Source organism: Macrosteles quadrilineatus, unplaced genomic scaffold (assembly GCF_028750875.1).
Source record: "Macrosteles quadrilineatus isolate MER2022 unplaced genomic scaffold, UCM_ALF_1.0 Scaffold_935__1_contigs__length_25512, whole genome shotgun sequence".
NCBI classification, from domain to species: domain Eukaryota; kingdom Metazoa; phylum Arthropoda; class Insecta; order Hemiptera; family Cicadellidae; genus Macrosteles; species Macrosteles quadrilineatus.
Window position 1 is genome coordinate 1 of NW_026543528.1, and position 21,876 is coordinate 21,876.

Genomic DNA, 21,876 nt, shown 5'->3' on the forward strand with positions numbered 1-21,876 from the left:
TGGAAGAATTTATTTGAACCTGTTTTAATGAATACATAACTTAACATAATTATATTTACAATAGTTTACGAAATGTTAATAATAAAGCATAACTACATTCAATAACAAACGTGTTTCTTAATTGAAAGCTCAAATCGAATTAAAAGTTCTGGCCAACAATCTGACATATGTTGACATATTATTTTTTTAAAGTTCCCTTAAACATATTCCTAGTGCTCATAATTAACTTGTTCTAAAGTTCTAAAACAATGTTAAATTGCCTTTTAAGAACCTAAGTAAAAGTTGACTTAGAGTGATAAAGAAATGAGTCATTTTAAGCAGCACGCTGTTGTGTTAAGAGTGAATTTCTGCTAATGTTGTTACTACTGAGGTTTTAAAGGTACCTACCAAGTTTGTACAGTCGGTTGGTCAAATAACATAATTGTACTGAGATATTTGTTTTCATGTAAATTCTCTATAAGATAACGAGTCTTTGAGAAAATTCACATTTTTATTGTAATATCTCAGAAACTATATGAGATACAAAAGCTGACAGAGATCTTAAAAGTTTCCTTTTATTGGTGCAAACTAGTGTATCACAATATTATCAAAACTTATTTAAATACCCGATTCGGCCCAAAATCTCAATATGTCTGAATAAAGTTCCCAAAAAGTAGTTTCTGCTACTGTACGAAACGATTATAGGTACAGTAAACAAGATATCGCAAGATATCATTATAATTAAACGAGCAAAACTATTTTTAGGACTAATTTGCGCTGAAGTCCCCCAAACGTTGTATTTGAACGTAGCCTACATTACACACGCTCTGCTCAAAACATCCGAGCCGTCCCCGCCGTCTAGGAGGTTCTAGGTTCGATGTGGCAACCCTGCAGTAAATTATTCAGTATGTCAACACTGTAATATTAGCAAAAGCGGTATTTTTACGTCCAGGTCCGCAGGAATACGACCTAAATTCAAACAGGCGTGTGATGAAAAAATTCAAATTTTGTCCCCCCTTATGCTACTTGGTACGGGTGACGTGTGATTTTGTGTGAAGTAACGTAAGAGTGCTCTACCCCCTCCTCAGTCCGGCTCTCCGGGCTGTCGCAGCAGGCATGGGGGACGGTTGGCGAAGCCACGGCAAGTAAGCAGCCTGACTGTTCGTGTGTCACGTGTACACCGCATGTACATTTGCAATATTATCTTGTTTACAGTACAAACTGCATTTTGCAATTTGCACACGACCCTTAGCACACGGCCCGTAGCACACGTGCCGTTGCCCTTGGACCTTTGCACACGACACCATTTTGGGGCTATTGCTTAAATACCCCGTGCGGTGCCAATCATCGTCAGTTCAGTGGAACTTGTATGCCTCGCAGCAAGCCAACCCGCAATACTCCGCGTATCCCCAGTGGTCAACTCTTTATTGCTCGTGACTTTAGTTTGACTCGTGTACCGCAAACTTGGTTTGCTGATAGAATAATGGTCACCTCGTCATTCATCAAGCGAGTAAAGAAGACAACCGTTTCTGAGCAACTGTCTAACCTTTGTGAACCACAACTCTGTGAGCAGCAGCCTGCCGATCCTTTTTCTAACGCCGACGACCAATTATCTACTGCCAACTCCGGGGACCTCTGTGAAGAGCCTTTTTCACAGTGTGCCCAAGAATGGACCACGCCGGAGTTCGAGGAGACAATTCGAGAACACCAGCCGGAAGAGGAGGTGGCGATAGAAGAACGGGCGCCCATCGAAGAAGACCGCCACAACGAGGAGGTGGAAAGCCAAAGCGAGGACGAGGATGTGAATACAATATGTTTAATCTATGATACAATACACCTTCGTCCTCTCAGGTCCCCCTCGCCGACTCCGACTGCGAAGTATACGTTACCAGCTCCAGTGAAGAGGAAACAGCAGACTCAGCAGATCGACTTGAAGACCACGAAGAAGACCAAGGGGGTGTCGATGTCGCTAGCCTGTCTGTTGTTCATGATGCTGCCGATCCGGATATACAGTTACGGCGAGGCGTATCGGAAGTTCTCGAAGATGGCGAAGACGAAGGCCAATCAGAAGTTTCTGATGGGTCTTCACTTGATCCTGCACTTTTGGGGAGAATGTGCCTCAATGAAGACCAACTCCTCTCAATCATTACAAGTTGTCTCAAGGAGGATTCCGATCAAGAATTGTACACGATAGCTTTCCCTGCGAGTCTCCAGGGGAGGCTTTCCGATTGGCTGATAGAATATACAACTCCGAAGGCAGGCGGTTTAGGAACATCAGGTACTGGGACATCGGTGCACTGCTCATCGGCTATCACATCACGGGCACCGCACTACCGGACCACCTCCACGTCGTCCACGACTGCCGATGGGCGGGTGCCACCTGCCGTTGCCAGCCCCTTGCCTCCATACCCCGGTCTCCAGGCTTCCGGCGACGGACCAAACCTTGGGGGCAACTATCGACCGAAGACCTCAGGAATGTTACGTTCTATGTGTTGGCAGGACACAACGTACCGTTATACGCTGAGGTCTGCGGCCAACGATGGCGACCGTATCATCAAGTTGGAGGTATACAACGCACACGAGGTTCTTGGACTTCCATCCCAGGACTGGTGGAAGTCTGCGGAGTACAGGGCTTTCGTGATGGTGAACCGGAACTCCCAGGCAGCCAACACCGCGGTTCAACTTCTCAAGAACCTACTACAGCGTACTAGCGCGATGTGGTGGACACACTGCGAAACTCTGAGTCTGATAAACCAGTCGAAGTGAGGACATATTTGTTAATGTACAAAAGTGGTATTCCCAAATTCGTAGGAGCCTGTAGAATGCTTATTTACGGTCAAAACGTTCTGCGGACGTGGTGTGTGTCCGCAGAACGTTTTTGGTCCTCTGTTCGTCGGTGTGTATCCATATCGATGTCCCCCAATGAACCCCGATACAAACGCACACACACACACACATATATATATATATCTAATATATAAAATTCTCGTGTCACAGTGTTTGTCTGCAAACTCCTCCGGAACGACTTCACCGATCGTTATGAAATTTGGTGTGTAAATTCTGTAGGTATGCGAATCGGACGTAAACTATTTCCCGTTTCGAAATTCTTAAAAGGGCTCCGCCCCAGTGGCTCTGGAGTTTCCCATGTTAACCTTATGAGAAATGGAATTAATGAATCTTAACAGCTGTTTCAATTAAACAAGTTGGTTCTGTTCTATGATGTTCAATAGCATTAAAGTTACAAGGATTACCAACAGGGTGCAGCACTATTATTTCTTTTACATATATGACAACAGCTAATTTGCAACCAAAAGGTGAGTGAGCGTAGCGAACGAACTTCAACCTGGAGGCGAGTGAGCGTAGCGAACGAGCTAACCTGAAGGCAAGTGAGCGCAGCGAACGAGCTCCAACCTAAAGGTGAGTGAGCGTAGCGAACGAGCTCCAACCCAAAGGTGAGTGAGCGTAGCGAACGAACTTCAACCAGGACGTGATTGAGCAAGGCAAGTGAGCGCAGTGAACGAGCTCCAACCTAAAGGTGAGTGAGCGTAGCGAACGAGCTCCAACCCAAAGGTGAGTGAGCGTAGCGAACGAACTTCAACCAGGACGTGATTGAGCGATGCGAACGAGATCATCTTGAAAATTAAACGTAACGGTACTTTCTTTCCATCGGTCTGTCTTAGGGGAAACCTATAACTTAGGCGATACGAAGTTCGCCGGGTCAGCTAGTATATATATATATATATATATATATATATATAGATATGTGTGACAAAGCGTAATTTTAAATTCCAAAGTTTGAAATAATTAAAAGGTTACTTTGTCTAAGAATATTGTTTTATAAACGATCCAAAAGAATAACATATTTTTGCAACAGTAAAACACATTCCCGTGGGAACGGTTGTTTATCAGTGGTTGTAAAATTCCTTTCCCCCTTCCTCTTTTCTACATCCTGTGTAGAGTGTAGATAATACTGTTTAATTTAGTTTTGTACATTTGGGACCACTGCTTGCTTCGGAGTATGTACTCTGCTCAGCTCAATTCAGTAATTTTTCCTAGGGGGGTAAACATTTGCTATTTTGCCGCGCACCTATTGTTGGCATCAACAAGCGGCAGTGGTGAAGCGAGCTAGCGCCCTTTGACCCTGGTTATCAGTTCCGATAAGCCTCGGGTATCCTAGATTTTCAAATAGGATAGGCTAGGACAGACATTCAAGTTGTGGAACCCGGAATAATGATTTTAATTTAACCTGAACACCTTTTTTTATTATTCCAGCACGTTATCTTGGCAGCTTGGATAGCGTAGTACCGGCTATCATATATATTTATCTAGTGTTTAGAAAGTATTTTATATTTATTTCTCTGCTAATAAGAAGCTCAACAATTTAATAGTAGTGCAATTGGCATTTAGTTTTGCTTGTTTGGTTTGGTATTTATTGAGACCAGCTACTAGAGGTTTAAGCGCTCTGCCTATAGTATACTTATATGGTATTATTACTGAGTGAACTGTTTGATTGTTAGCATGGGCAATAGAGTTGTGTATTTGATTATAGTGGCCGAGTAGACCCCGCCTGGTGATAACTCGCGTTGTGGTTTTTATCGGCAAGTCGTCGTGTAACTCACCTTGTAGAGCAGCCTTGCGTTGCTATTGGATAGTTAGGACGAAGCCCGAGTGGAGAATCGGCTTAGGCTTAGGCCTGGTGGTGATTATTGCACGTTTGTTTTGGTGACTTGGTTTTGAATTGTTCACAGTGCCCGTGTATGAGCCAGTCCTATACCGGTTGGACCCGGTTTTTGGCCTAGTGGTTTCCCTTATCGCAGACCCTGGAATTTCACCCAGCCATTGTAGGCTGAGCTATCCCCGGCAAACCTGTGCGACTGCACTTGTGATATTTTTTCCAGTGAGAGAAAAGTGTGTCGCAAGAAAAACGAACTGTCACTTCTCTTGATGCAATATAGAAATCTATCAAAGAATCAAAAGGTTAAGTCAAGGAAAAGTAAACAAACAAACAAACACAAAAACAAATCTAACAGCTAATCGATATAAATAAAATTACAGTTTTGTCTGTACATTGCTTAGAATCATGCAGTTTTTGGTTATTTTTACGTTTCATAGCCTAACGCTCCTTTCACACTATACGTTTTCGCTCGTGCGGTTATTAGTCGTATTTGTTGTATCGCATTGGAGCTTATGGCCCCTTTCACATTATATGATTACAAACCGTGTACGATTTTCACCCGCGTAGCGACCGTAGGTGCTCACGGTTGGTATCCGACTCCCGCACGAGTAATAGTCGTGTCTACTGCTAGGGGACCATGTGACCATATGGCCCTTTTCACACTACACGGTTGTTAGTCGTGCGGGAGCCCTCACCGAGTGCAATTCACAGCGTTTTTGCTATAAAGTTTTTATTTCTTTTTTCAGTTTAATTGATTGGTTATTGAGTTTAATTACCTGTGCGCACAGTATAGTATTATTCAGTTGTTGTAATTAGTTTCAGTTGTCTTAATATAGTTCAAATGGATGCAATAGACCCTGAAGTTTTAATTTCACTTGTTGAATCAAAAGTTGTTTTATGGGACAAAACATTAGACGTTTACAAAGATAGAATTGCTACAAGAAAAGCCTGGGAAGAAGTGTGCTTCGCATTGAATCCAGATTTTGCAATTCGTCGAACGATTCTTTCGACATACGAAAATAGTTAAAAAAAAAAACTTGGCTTCATCGTTCCTCAAATCTTCGAATAATGTATTAAACACACCCACTTCCTCACGTTTTATATTTATGGAATGTACCCAGTGCAGACGGCCGCGTTTATTTCTTTTCCTGCTTCTGTAAATAATTAGCGCAGCAATAATTTGCTCCCGATCCATACTCCACAAAACTTTCCACTGAAGTATCATCAATGAACTCTGTACTGGTGGAGTGGGGGGTTTTGATTTATTACTCGTACGATTACAAATCGTATAGTGTGAAAGCAACATACCCACGACCGTCTGCCCGCACGATTAACACTCGTACGAGCGAAAACGTATAGTGTGAAAGGAGCGTAAGAAAGCCGAAACGAGTCTTATCTCAATTTCTGTCTGTATGTCTGTTTGTCCATTCTGTGACTCCGTCTGTATCGCCAAAATGTCATTTTACGCGGCCTACTCCTAGAAAACTAGAGTACCGATCAAGGTATTAATCATTTTTCTGTATTTACTGGATTGGTGAGAGTGTCTTTGGCTATAAAAACATGGCCTCGCTTCTTTAAAAACAAAATAACGAACCACCAAAAACCCAATTTTGTTCGATTTTTGTCAAATTTTCTCCCAATGTTTACTATTACATTTTATGAAATAACGATCAGCTGTTTGGATTAGTTCTCAATTCTAGCTGTCACTGATATGTTTACATTAAAAGTTGTTTACAAATACCGCAACCATTTCCGATAAAGTTTTGTCAGCACATCCAAACCAAGTGAGATTAAAAACGTTGTGCCTTACTTAACCGGTTTAATTAATCGTTAAATTAATTAATGGGTACTCATATTTAAATGGAATTAAAGAATCTTAACAGCTGGTTCAACTAAAGAATTTGATTCTATGATCTTCAATAGCATTAAGAATTTAATAGGCTTACCAACAGGGTGCAGCATTATTTTTTTTTTCTTTAATTATGACAACAGCTAATTTGCAACCAAAAGGTGAGTGAGCGTAGCGAACGAACTTCAACCCGGAGGTGAGTTAGCGTAGCGAACGAGCTAACCTGAAGGCAAGTGAGCGCAGCGAACGAGCTCCAACCTAAAGGTGAGTAAGCGTAGCGAACGAACTTCAACCAGGACGTGATTGGTCCATGCGAACGAGCTCATCTTGAAAATGAACTAGCATTTGACATAAAACCACATTAGGACAGGACGACGTCTGTCGGGTCAGCTAGTCTATCTATATAAATAAAATTAGAGTTTTGTCTGTACATTGCTTAGAATAATGAACTTTTTGGTTATTTTTACATTTCATAGGTCAGAGAAACCGAATCAAACCTTATCTCAATTTCTGTCTGTCTGTCTGTCTGTCTGTCTGTCTGTCTATCTGTCATTCTCTTGGTAACGCTAAAATACGCACTTTATTACAACTACTCCTCAATAACTATAGCACTGTCCCGCCTGAAACTTATTTTCCAAATACTATACATATATGAGATGGTTTTAGACGTATTTCATCGAATATGAGACAGTTAGATATTTAACAGTAAACCCTTGAAAATCAAGTTTTTGTCGATTTTTGACGTGGAATTTCTGGAAGCCCATGTTAACCTTATGAGAAATGAAATTATTGAATCTTAACAGCTGTTTCAATTAAACAAGTTGGTTCTGTTCTGTGATGTTCAATAGCATTAAAGTTACAAGGATTACCAACAGGGTGCAGCACTAGCACTATTATTTCTTTTACATTTATGACAACAGCTAATTTGCAACCTGGAGGCGAGTGAGCGTAGCGAACGAGCTAACCTGAAGGCAAGTGAGCGTAGCGAACGAGCTAACCTGAAGGAAAGTGAGCGCAGCGAACGAGCTCCAACATACAGGTGAGTGAGCGTAGCGAACGAACTTCAACCAGGACGTGATTGAGCCATGCAAACGAGATCAGATAGTAAAAATAAAAGTAAGCCTACCGTTATAGGATCGACCGGCAGACACAGAGGTAATTTAACCTTTTATTGATTGTCATACCGATCCGGAACAACAAAAAACAACATAAAATGAAGCTATGTATAATAGTTTGGCCAGCATATCTTAAAATATGCAAACCAACTGCTGTTCTTTATATAAGAAGGTTTCAACTGAATATTATAAGATCCCCGTGCGTAGAACGGGTACACAGCTAGTTATATTATTAAAGTGATACAATCAAATTTTATGTAAACGGTTAAGGTCATTTACCAAATAAAAATATAGTTATATGGCACATCAAATTGAAGCTTAGAGTGTGTAGATTTGCCGAAAAGTATTGATATGGACGAATTTCCTAAGGGCTCTGCCCCACAGGCTGATTTCCAAAGGGCTACGCCTGGCATGCTTCCAATGTTTAAATGATTTAATTTAATTTAGTTAATGAAACAGCTGGTCAGTACAATGAACTGGTGTTTGTTTATTTACTTGAAAAAAAAAATATTTGTGACGCTTTATGTAGATTGAGGAGGGTTATGTTCGGTTTTAAAGTGAGGTTGTATACGTTTTGTAATGTATTGCTCAGAGTTTTATTTTTTAATTTATATAGTAAGCTACATGTGAAGAGGCTTGACTAAAATTAATTGAAGAATTCTGGTAAAACATGTCATTCATGAAGCATCAATATAAAGCAATTGACGCTATTGGTACACTAAGATATGTTGTCATATTCTTATGGATCTATTAACATCAAAAGTAGGAGTTTGAAAGTAAGTAGGTTTACGCCTTTAAATCAGTTTATATTTTCAAACTAAATCATAGAGTTGCTGTATTTTAAAACACACATCAGCCCACTTTTAATAGCTCTCTAGGTCACATTTTCTTGCAAAGCACGGGTATAGCAGCTTGTGTATCTTTAATATTTTAAATGTGATCAATTACATCCCTTTAATTGAGGTTCCTGTCTTAAGGAGAGGGTTGACATTTTTCGAGGAAGTTTCCCATCAAGAACTTGCATTCAAGTATGAGGTTGATATGTGTACGGCTAATCAAATGCATCCTAACTTTATATACTTTATTATCCTAACTTTATAGCCAATGATCGATGATGATATCAGAAAACACGATACTAATTATAAAGAAGCAATTACTAGCAAAGAGAGACTCGCTATTTGTTTATTTGTATCGGAGCACGTGGTATTGAAGTGTTCACTGGGCATGCACTAGAGATCATGGACGGACGTTTAAGAAAAATCGCTCTCCGAGCGATTCACACGAAACCGTCGCGGATGTAACTAACTACCCAATTGTCCTCACAGAGAAGTAAGATAGAAGAAGTAAGATAGATATCCAGACGCCGGTGTGAAAAGACCTTTATAACGTCACATCTCAATGCCGAAATATAAACTTGAAATCAGTCTTGGGAGTCGGTACTTATGAAATGCAATTTTCAACATTAAAGTTACAGTAGGTCGAATGTTTAGAATATTTCTACTCATGTGTACCTGTTAACTTCTCTGGGAAAATAGGGCTGTACCTTTAGCAAACTCATATTCAAATTTATACATCCCGAAACCCCCCAACTCAAAATGCAAAATATTTACTTTTTGACAAATACCGATATCCCTATTTCTTTAAGGGTAGTTCCTTGCTAACACAATAGGTTAGTAATTGGCAACACTCACTGTAAAAGGACTTTTACCAAGACTTCTCTGCCGTGAATAACTGGGACTGCAACACGATTTATTCAGGTGTGGGTGGTTGTAAAATGTTGTACCACAGACTAGAGGAGTCTGTGTACGTACCTAATCAGTGCCTGTAGACTGCAACATCAAGTAAAAGTAGAGTAATAAACATGTCCTTTCAACGAAGTTATATTTTCTGGTCTGCACACAAATCACGAAATTGTCCTCTCTTCGAAGGTAAATTTCCTATGTCCTCTGATAGTTGATATATTTTCGAAAAATTGCACCCAGCTAAGCCACAAACAACTTGTGTAAAAGGAAACAGGGTCCGGCACGTACCACGACCACTAACTTTAACACACTTTAAAGTTTAACACTTTAACTACAGGCCGCGGCCTGGTAGAATTGGCAACGTCGCAAGTGGTGTTGTTTAGTGGCAGACGTCCCATAAGATAACATGGCGAACAGGTAACATCAGCTCATTAATTCGCGATTTATAGATTTAAATTTAAGAAAATACAGTTATTAAAATATTGTAAATAAAACATACAGTACATACTGTCGATCCGGGCTTAATGGCAGTACAGGCCATATGAGCGGTCGCAGGGCTACTACCCGTCCTGACGACATGTGATCGAATTCTGACTGTGGCTGTTGCCGCGACACGACTATGCAGCAGGCTCTGCATGACTCATTGTCTGAAAGTGAAGGAGCTTCTACTTGGCCCACCTTTCCAGCAAATTTCCTACTTTGTATTACTTTTAGTTTCTACTACCTACTTTGTCTTAATTTTGGTGGGTTTTAAATCAAAACTGACATTCGCATTTGAGAAAATAAAAATAAACCAACAATGCAATAAGTTGTAACATTATAATAGTATATATTAAAATAACATTTTCGAATAGCATAATTTATTATTATTATCTTATAAAACCTACGTATTAGTAGCTAGCACGCGGGAAGTTGGGGTCCTCCTATTGGGAATCACAAATATAAATGTAAGTTATTGTTTATGATCATTTATTTGCACGGGTTACGTGTCCTACTTTTTCATAGTTCAATGCCCTTTTCCTTTGGAGTTGATGAGAGGTATGTAGTCTTGCAATTCTCACGGTGACACAATATAACCAATATAACCAAATGCTGTGGCGATTCCCGGAAACGGAAGTGGAATAAAAATACCTCTTCTGCCTCATTTTATAATTCAAATTCAGTGACTGTTGGTTCTCGGTTGGATTTGGGTGCTTCTCTATACAGTTGTGCATGTATTAGTGTTTCTCTATACAGTTGTGCATATATTAGTGTTTCTCGATAAAGTTGTGCATATATTAGTGTTTCTCGATACAGTTGTACATACATTAGTGTATAGTGTCAGTTAGTGGGGGTTTGTTGTGAAATGAATAGCAACGCTGGTGGCGCTGCCTACCGATTGACAGGCAAAGCTCTCTCAAAACACTTAATGCTTTTTACCATGCGGTTGGCATTCTGGGTTATAGTAGTACGTTTTCTGTGTCCAAACTTACCTGACTTTAAACGAACTACTTTATGGGAACTTCTCAAAGATTCAGGATTCTGCTTCGAACGGCGGAATAAGAAGTCATTACTTTTCGAAAGAGAGGATATAATTGTATGGAGGCACTCTTATTTGAGACAGATTCGAGAGTACAGACGACAGAAAAAAAAATAATTTACCTCGATGAAACCTGGGTAAATGTCGGACACAAAGCAAACAAAGTGTGGGTAGACAAGACTATAACTACACCAAAAGACGCTTACATGGCGGGATTAACGACTGGATTGAAAGATCCGACCGAACGAGGGCCTCGGTTCGTAATCACACATGCCGGAGGTGAAAATGGTTTTGTGAAGGAGGCAAAAATGGTATTTCTAGCAAAGAAGGGAAAGGAAGATTACCACGAAGAGATGGATGGCCCAAGATTTGAAAAGTGGTTCGACCAGCTTCTACCAAACCTTCAATCCAACTCAGTAATTGTAATGGATAATGCTCCATACCATTCTGTGAAAGTAGAAAAGGTACCTAACACGAAATCAAGAAAGGAAGATATAAAAAAAATGGCTCAAGGAGAAAAATATAAACTTCCCTGACGACAGCTTAAAAAGAGAACTATTGAATGAGGTAGGCAAAGTTAAACACTTGTACTCGGCCCACGTCGTCGATGAGCTCGCAAAAAGAAAAGGATTTTCAATTTTACGTCTACCTCCTTACCATTGTGAACTCAACCCTATAGAGTTTGTTTGGAGCCAAGGGAAAAGGCACGTGGCTATGCATATCACTCAGTTTAAACAAGACGTAATGGTTAAATTGATTGACAACGCCGTCAACGCATTCGACTTAGTTGCAAACGATCAGTGGAAGGCCGATAACCTGCAGGACGACATTGAGCCCTTCATTATCCAGCTGGGCGTCTCATCCGATGAAGAAGAATCTTTCTTGAGTGAAATTGACGCCTGTTCAACAACCAGTGAAATGTCTGGAGTAAATCAGTTATAATAAAGGTAGGCCTAAACACCTTAATCATTCTGCAAGATTATTTAATACAAATTGTACAGTAAAAAATCAAAGAACTTCGGCTTTATTTACCAAATCTTTGTATTTATATATATATATATATACTCTGTATGATAGAACAATCCGGAAAAAATATTTGGAAGTTAACTTATCATTCACCTACTGACAATAGCACAATGATTTCTTATTGTCATTGTCTATATTTTGTACTGTAGTAGCCTATACAGAATATACAACTGTTCATTCAATGGAATACTTGTGCTTGATAAATTCTCATTGCACAGTAAATAATTGTTGGTAACATTCTAGCCTTGGATATTTTATAGATTTCAACGACACAATTTAAATTAGCCTTGTCTTAATGTACTTTAATACATACAATTACTGTATATTGCGTTTAAAGCATATAAAAATTATGAATATAAAATATATAAAAAAGTTTAAATACGTGACCGCTGGAGGTTAGTTGCAGCGCATGCTGAAAGCGGTCACGTATCACTAAAGCTACCATATCTCAGTTAATACTTGTCCAATCTAAAAAAATAAGGTCTCAATCGATTTGTAATAAGATTGCCTTAAAAAAGTTATTCTTGTAAAGTTTTTGTAAAATCAATGGTTTTCGGGTTATTTAAGAAACAACATTTTAAATGGTCGCCATTTTGTTTTATGAATTTGAAAAATCATCATGTATGATTTTTTGGTAGCTTTGTCTAGTAGTCATAAATGTTTGGGCAAAAATTCCATTTCGTATGTTTAACCATTCTTTAGAACAAATAATAACTGAAAAAAAAACAAAATGACGGCTGTGTGAGTAACTAAGGACTTCCGGACAATTTAAATATAATATTTTACAAAAAATTACCATTTACGAAATTCGACGTTATCATCTACACATTAAAATCGCAAGAGAAAGCAAAATAGGTCAATGATTTTAATGGCCCGATTTCCTCGTTGCTGTGACACCGCTCTGTACAGCGAACCCGTAGAGCGACCGATGTCAGCAGTATGGCTAGTACACAGAGCAAAGAATTGTTATTCTTTGCTCTGTGGGCTAGTAGCGTGTAGTAGCAGTTGCGCCGAGTGGCATTTGCGCCGCGGATTAAATCGTGCTTCCAGCGCCGCGGAGTTAGATTAGTTCAATGGTGCAGAAGTGACGAGGGTCATAATTACTTACACATTACTTGACTGAGTTGATTGTAAATAGTGTCGTTTTCCATACTCCTAATTAACTTGTACTAGTAGTGCACTATTGCACATAAAAAATGATTAAACACTTGTATACCACCACATGCAGTATTGAGTTAGTATAGATATTTTTCGTGAACTATAATTATTATAACCAGTAGACATTTCTACTTATCACATTACTAATTTAGGAGAAAGGGGGACTTTTGTTTTCCTATGAAGTTTTTAGAAAATAGTTGCACCAGGATAGTCTGCGGTGCTATGTGGAATGCAAACAGCTCGGCATATTGGTATTCGGGGGATTTGCTAGGGGTATATATCCCCATACCTGTCGTAGTAACCCACTCCCTTATGTTACCTTTGGTCACTCAATGGTGTTGTCATTGTCAGTTTCGAGTAGAATTTAGCAGAATGAACATCGTAGAATCCACAAAGAAGGGCTCGGTTTTCAATAATTTCGTCTACTACAATAATTGACCTACTGTCCATTATATCATCGATATGTCGTACGATTGATAAGAATGCAACAATAAGCTACAATAAAACCTTTCTGAAACCTCTAACCGAATAAATGAATCGATAAATAATTTCGAACCATGCGATTGCTTACAATCGACATTTACAACTGTTCACAACAGTTGACTTGTACTCCCTAGGGACTAAAAAGGCTTTTTACTACTGGTGATTAAAAACGTTATATAGTTTAGACCCATATGGTTTCGTCTTTTGTTTGCTATCTAAAGGTTATACATCGAAGTGAAGGATCACGGGTTCATACATTTTTTTTTTTTTTTTTTTTTTTTTAAGAGGTTGGCAGCCTCTTTTAACCTTGCATTTGCCCGTCCACATAGACTAAGCGCCCGTGCGTGGATCGTTTACAGCAAAGCAAGGAGTGAGCCGGTACAGTACAAAAGTGAACTGTACTGATAAAATGTTATCGGCAGTGACCAGGATCCGAACCCACGACATCGCTGCCTTGGGACCGAAGTCCGCGACGCTACCGACTGAGCCACCGACTCACTAAAACCATACAACATAACATAAAACCTCATTATAAAAAGGTTTGTCATAATTACAGGTTCTAAAAAAGTTAACCATGTAAATAAATCAATAACTTGAGGGGGGGGGGGGGGCAAGCCCAAAATGACACTTTTAGCTACCATTCGTCCCTCTGCTATATCATAAGATGTACAAGGACACCTACATCGAAAACATTGGTTAATCAAAACGGGTGAAAAGTTATTTCACAAATAACCTTATGGTATCAGGTACACAGTTTCATTGTGTGTTAACACTTAGTTAAACTAAACAGACAATACCCCCGCCGCAGCAAACCTGCCGACTAAGCGAATTTCCATATGTCTGAATTGATTTTCAATTGACTAAACAGACAATACCCCCGCCGCAGCAAACCTGCCGACTAAGCGAATTTCCATATGTCTGAATTGATTTTCAATTGAATGTATATAAATAAAATTAGGTTTAACGAGCACCTAGGTTAGCTGCTACAAGGAAACTATTAAAGTGGAGTTTTAGTAAAATGTGGATAGCTTAGTATAAAATAAATAAATTTGCCAAGTTTGATCAAAATATATCCATAAACAAGCAAACTAAAATTACTCAAGTTATCGCGTTCACGGACGTATATAAATCTATACAAAATGAAAAAGTAAATTGGTCACGGGCCTAGGTCTTACGGTGCCACCTACGGTAATAGCTACTTCCCTATAGGGAATTCGCTAAAAACGTCCATTTTTTGAGAATTTAACATTATGGTACAGAAGATGTAAGTATCGTTAATTTATTTATATTATACCTATATGTGTAGGTAAATAACAACAGGTTTCATTCCGATATCGGTGATATCTTCATGCCAATTTTTTTTATTTTGATCTCAAATAAAAATAAATTATTTCAGACTAACAAATACTCTGGAATTAGGCCATCGCAAAACAAAGCTTGAATTCAGGGACTGAAACATGACAAACATTTTACAAACCAGGACTTTTACACAATACACCATAAATTATTCATGCCAAATTTAATCAAAATCGCACGAGAAGCGATAAGCATAGGCCGGGAGCGCGCCCGAGTTCACGTGCAAACCTCGCACTGTCAAGTTGATGATTTTTTAAATATTCGTGGGAATGGATGAGGATTTGTAATGTTTATTGAGTTGTACAATAGTATTGAACATTTGCATGGGCTTGTATATGCCGAAAGCAGGGTTTTTAGAAAATGGCTTTTAAAACTCACCCATGTTATTCTTATGGAGAAAAAGTGCCTAAAGTGAGGTCATATTACTATATTATACCTCCTTAACATTTAATGGGTCAATAAATGAAAGAATTAGCTTTTTTAGCTTGATTTCGAATATAGTTTATGAGGATTATATGTAAGGATATGTAGGCAAAGATCAGGATTTTTGGAATTAGTGGCTAAAAAATGATCCCCGTGTTATTTTTATGGGGAAAACGCCTTAAGTGGGGTATTTTTGTGGTATTGCCACTACACGTCTTAGAGAGTTATTTTGTAAACTTAATATGTACTTGTATTTCTAGACTTAAGATAAACTTAAATTGAAATAAGGCCTGTCTCAACTCCCAGGCTTCACGAAGCGCAATGTATTACTAACAAACCTGGTACAGAAACAAACTATTTTTTTTCGTAATTTCCTCTCTTTTGAGTTATTGGTAATTAATTGGTTTTAGGTAGCCCTTATACTGAAACGGCGGAGTGTACTGTGTATTGTTGTCAACCAGTGAACGATATTTGCAGATATTTTTGGTGTCATCAATTTTGCAGTTAGGCCTATTAGATTTAAAATTATGTGCAACCAGCATGCGTCACGAGCATCGAAGTATATAACACAAGTTGTGTTATACACTTCGATGGGTCACGAGGTGACTGCATGCAACCACATGGCAACCACTTTACGCTGAAAGTAAAATGTGGTAGGAACATAAGTCCTCAATAATCCTATTAGTGCAGTTGATTGGTTCCGCCTTTGTTAACCTGTCAAAACTGCTAACCCTCATTTAATTAGCTGGCGCGGCGCTGGTGCTACGCGGCGCAAATACTACTCGGCGCAAATACTACTCAACCGGCTAGTAGTACGGAAACCCAATATAAAATACATTAGCATAGGCTTTCCTGTACTGCCAACTAAAGCCCGGATCGACAGTAGTCTATATATTAATAGGCAAGTATGTTTCTAGGCAACCTTTTTTTCTCAACTCGTGTGCATCGCAGGGAAAATCTACGCATACCCTTAGAAAGATATTTTCCTGTAGAAGTGTAGAATACCTTTAAAAATTAAAATAGGCTCAAATATAAGCACCAAAAATGAATTTGAAATTAAAAAAAAAATAACATGGGCTTAATGGGTTGCCATTCTGGTGACGAAATAACAACGAAATGTCAACAGACGATCAAAACAAAAGCAAATAATTCCAATCACATGTTTTATTTACAGCGTGGGGTGAAATAGAGAAGCCTGTACCTTTTTTACATTCCATCGCAATGTTAATGTTGTCACCAGTTTTTTTTTCGTCGTAGTTGATATGTGAGCCACCAACAGATTGCGCTGATCCAAATGACTAATTACTGTTGAATGTTTTTACCAAGTTAAACTTCTTGAATTACTTATTATGAGCTATAGCAACTGTTATGACCCACCAACTCTGTCAGCAACCAAAAATAAGGTAGAAATAAAATAGAATTTAAGACAAACATTCGGTGATTGGCTCACACATCAACATGTTTTTTAATTAAAAAATGGCGACAGCTGGTCCATATAGATGGGATGTCTACTTCAGTACCCAATAGTGAATACGGTGTACGGTCGAGTTTTCGAACACTGGACGACCACTAGTATTATTTAATTTATAGATCACTTGACTTGATTAAAGTAAAGCCATAGATAAAACATACTCCCCTAGTAGATTTCTCATCCCGTATGGAACAGCTGAAGCCGATGCATAACCAAACAGTAAAGCACAAATCCTTAAATTAACCCTAAAATAACTAGGTGTACAATGCAGTTGTCTGCTTGCAATATTGAGCGGAGCCAGCATATTAATTCAATGTCAATGATATATTTGGTTCGCATTTTAAATAGAATGCCTATTTGCAGTAGGTATCCAAAGTCAATCATAAGTCAGGATTAAGTGAATGAATTGTCACTTGCAGTATCCAATGCTAATGATATATTTGGTTGGCATAAATGGAATGCCTATTTACAGATTCTAAAGTCAATGGTACGTCCGGTTCACGTAGACGGATTGTTTACTTGTAGTACCCAAACTCAATGGTACATGTAAATGAATAGTCTACTTGAAGTATCCTAAATCAATGGTCCATTTATTTCGTTCACTTAAATAAAATGCCGAATTGCAGTATCCGAAGTCAATGGTAGGCTTAGGCCTACTTCTGCTTCACTTATATGGGATGTCTATGTGCTGTATTCAAAGTCAATGATACGTCGGGTTCATGTCAACGAATTGTCTAATTGCAGTATCGAAACTATGAGTGTTATATTTGGTTCACCGTAATGGAATTCCTATTTGTAGACTGCAAATAGGAATTGCAGTACATATTCAAAGTCTACATTAATGGCACGTCTTGCTCACATAAAATACTGTAAAAGTTATTTACAGTATCCAAACGCAATATGGTGCATTAGCCTAATTCAGGCAATCCTTATGGTTATTCATTTTGTAGTAAATTATGCTCAATGCTATTAATCAAAAGCAGGAGTGTAGTATAAGAGAAGTTATAAAGTCAATGATAAGAGCTTCGCTTGCTTCGCTCGCTTCGCTACGCTCTGCTCAATAATTTCTATATCCTGCAAATGAATCATGGTAAACATATGCGATACCTGCATCTAAGGGAGTATGTTTTATCTATGCCTGCATTATTAAAAGGCAATAACGATTATTATTTAAGATCCCAGGTTCGAATCTCCTCGGCGGCCTTAAAACTTTGCTTCTGATTGTTAGAATATGATTTTCTCTCAACTTCACTAATCAGTTTTTTTATCTGAGACATTAACTTAATTTTGTGATAAGAATGCATTTTTATAAATACATTAACTTTTTGTTTGTAATCTTTTCCTAACAGCGAATAATTGAGATAGGCTAATCGATTCTTAAAATTATCAATTCGTTTAAGTATAGACCTATAGGCATATTTGCTTTAAAAACGACGTTGTTACATCTTCTCATGAATTTGACAGAGGAGCATATAGGCCTAATTTAATTGGTAATTAATTCTTGTCGAAGTGCGTAAGCAGCTGATCACAAACGGCAAAATTACGTCATTGCCGTCTTCTATCGTGACGTCATACTGGACGAGCATTACGGCCTGTTTTTTTAGTGTGGCCTTGCCTCGTTTTAACTTCTCCTTCTCCACGCAACATAGGCTTAGGCCTAATTAGTTGACTATTCATTGTTGTTAAAAAGAACAGAACGATTATACACTTAAATATAAACGTCATGATTTTAATCACTCAATATAGAACTGATTGTTAATCAATTCGTATTACATGCAATTAACTAATATGCTCTTTAGTATTCATCACATTTTTTTCTTTTGTACTGTATTTATAATGTGGTAGATTTGTTGACTAACATATGTCGAGACTCTTGTTTACTTTTTAGTGTTGACTCGCAAATAATGTCATGGCAACCAATTAACCCATAAGGCCCATGTTAAATTTCTAAAAGTTTGCATTCATGTAGGGAAAATTCCTATGGTCCGATTTGTACCATTTCAGATTTATACCTTCCCATGGTTGGGTACTATGACTGTGTTAAATTTCGTGAAGATCGCTTCAGCCGTTCAGGAGGAGTATTTGTAAAACAAAAACAGGAGTGTAGTATAAGAGCTTCGCTCGCTCCGCTCAATAAAAAAAATCCGTCGACACTAACGCACAGTGTCGCCGAACATGAACTAGACACGAAAGACGAGCTTCAAAATTTACAAGGGGATAATAAGTCTACTAGTGGTTGGTTAGTCAATGGTTTCACCTAGAACAAAATGAGCCTTACGCGCAAAACTGGGGTTTTGAGTGTTCGTATTTTTTATTTCCAATAGACATAGGCACGTTTCAAGTAATTAAAAGCTTTCTCAAGCTTGTAGAGAATACATCAAAATAGTTTCATCGTGATATGTTTGTTCGTTTTCCCGTCGAAGAGAGCGTAAAATGACATCTTGCAGGGGTGCCCAGCCCCTCCAAGGGCAATGGCGCATGCCCCCCCCAAACCAAGCCTAATGCCCCCCCCCCCCCCAAAGCATGACATCTACACTCCACCCTTTAGCTTATAACATTAGTCCGTATATGTCAGTAAAAACGTGCACCTAGCATGGTTTGGTAGGCTTCACAATTGACTCCAACCAAAGGACTATATCACAAACATATGCAATTTTTGAAACAAGTGTGTAATTTCCCTAAGTTCACGGAAAATTTGCAAATTTCTCTTCTCTAGTGAGCAACCAAAAACTCCAAGCACGAACTTCACGGTAAACTGTCTTTGTCATATCCTGCGATTATGGTCGTGGTTATCTCTCTCGATCACAGCAATGTTGTGATTATTTCTCATGTATTATAGACACGGCGTCGTTATCTTCTGCAAACGCAATTTTCGTGAGACAACTACGGGAAGAGAAAACAAATGTTAATTTGTGAAATAAATTTCACACTCATTCTTTGCTCAATTTTGTATAGATTATTCTACGATTTTAGTTTAAATATACCCTGATGCATCTCTATCTCTATTGATAATGAAGAAAACAGCTGGATGTGGTGGATAAGCGGCTGGGCATGTTTTACTTGAAATGAAAAAAAATGAAAAATTTCATCTCTAGGGCATAAGGTGATTCTTTTAGTAGACACTTTATTTGCCCGTCTGATTAACTCCATAGGGACTATAATGCTCTTTACTCCCTAGGGAGTAAAAGAGCCACTTTAGACTCCCAACGCATATATTAAAAATGGCTCTTTTTGCTGCATTATGACAAAAACGAATAAATCAGTTTGCACATTGCACATTGCACATATCCATATACGTCAGTTTTTAAAGTAATATAAAGTGGGAGTGGATCTTTAAAAAAATATTGGGCACAAAATTTGCATCTAGTGTATTAAATATATACTCGTCAAAAATACTTATAGGCCTACCTGATTAACTTTTATAATCTTTCCTCAGATTACATTTTTTTTGTTTAAAATTAAATGTATTCATTTTTAATTGGTAGGATCATTGAGTAGGCCTATATAGTCAATGATAGGATTCATATCAATAGGAGTGGGTTTATATCAGGAGGCGCCAAAATTACTCTCGCACGTCCGGCAAAAAACACCTTGCACCGGCCTTGACTAGAGTCAACATTCAATAGTATGACTAAAATAGTCACTAATTTGTTTGGGTACATATGATAAAACTAATGAGGTACATTTTGCAGTGTATCATACAGTCCGAATATAGGCCTATACGGTAACAGTGTTGTAGTATACTTTGCAAACCTACAACGACATATGTATTCTTATAATTTACAAAGTTTAGTAATGTATTGATTTAATATTCTTTCAATGATGATGGGGTCTATCTTTTATACTGAAACAAGATGTTTTGCATTACCGGTAGGCCTAAATAAATTGTGAAAGTATAAAAACTTAGCGGTAAATAATGTAGTAATGGTAATATAATGTCGGGGTCTTACATCAATAAACGTTGGAACGAGTTACTGATTTTGTAAGTTGTATCATAAAGGCTTAAATTACAAGAGTATGACAAAAAGCTAATAAAATAACTAATAGCCTGATTTAATAAATACGATCTGAATGAGTATATTTTTATAGGCTCTGTCTAAGTAGTTATATATATACAGTGTCATTTGATAAAAACTGTGTAACCTTTTGTACTGTAAGTATTAAAATAACTATGCTACACAATGTAATACTGTAATTGTCAACAGCAATGAATGAATGAATCAATAAATAATTAATAATCATGATCAATGAAAAATTATAAGGTACAATACGTAATAAAAGCACGATTCAGACGAATGTTGCCATACTCTACTAATGGCTGTGACCACTGAGCTAAAATTATAACTGGAGGTAGCACTGCCATGGCAGAAGTCTGTCAAAAGCGTGTCGCTGATTTTGTTAGGTTGGTATAGCAGTAGGTTTTCTTATCATAGCAATAACATGGCTTCTTATAACTAGGTTGGTATAGCAGTGAGTTTTTTTGTCATAGCAATAACATAGCTTCTTATGACACCCACCTCACGCAAACATGGCGGCTGGCGACACGCATCTTTGACATTCAGTGCTACCTCCAGTTAGAATTATAGCTCAGTGGCTGTGACAGACAGGGTTCCAGTTGAGCCATTAAGGCCTACCAACCGTCCTTACCAGAATAATACAGATTGACGTGAAAATTCTGGTGTTGGTCTAAACGGCAAACTTGACATTGGTAATCCTAATTAAAGGGTTTTAAAATAAACAGTATTGTTGCAAATGATTCTAATAATTTATTTTTTGTAATTTTTGCTGGAATAAAATCCTTCACAAAAATCAAAACCCTACCCAAAAAAAAATCTTGCCCCCCCCAAAAATTCTGATGGCGCAGGTTGCGCCATGCCCCCCCTCTTCTGGGCACCCCTGACATCTTGTGCGTCACAGACAGACAGGCAGAAATTGAGTTAGCACGCGTTTCGGCTTTCCTATAGTATGACTCGTTCCATACGATGAAACTAACCGAAACATTTATCATTCTAAGCCATGTACAGACAAAACTCTAATTTTAGCGAATTTCCCATATATTCCATATAGCAATTACCGTAGG

The 21,876-nt window shown here is 38.3% G+C and overlaps 1 protein-coding gene across 1 annotated transcript; it reads left to right on the top strand.

Moving 5' to 3' along the window:
* Positions 1–10,938: 10,938 nt before the first annotated feature.
* Positions 10,939–11,415, top strand: LOC128982668 (uncharacterized). The gene has a single exon (XM_054401612.1). It carries the CDS (start codon positions 10,939–10,941, stop codon positions 11,413–11,415), a length of 477 nt encoding a protein of 158 aa, XP_054257587.1.
* The last annotated feature ends 10,461 nt before the right edge of the window (positions 11,416–21,876 follow it).

Bases quoted from the DNA above. Each gene is read 5' to 3' on its own strand.
- LOC128982668 (XM_054401612.1), top strand. From the start codon at position 10,939: ATGGAGGCACTCTTATTTGAGACAGATTCGAGAGTACAGACGACAGAA.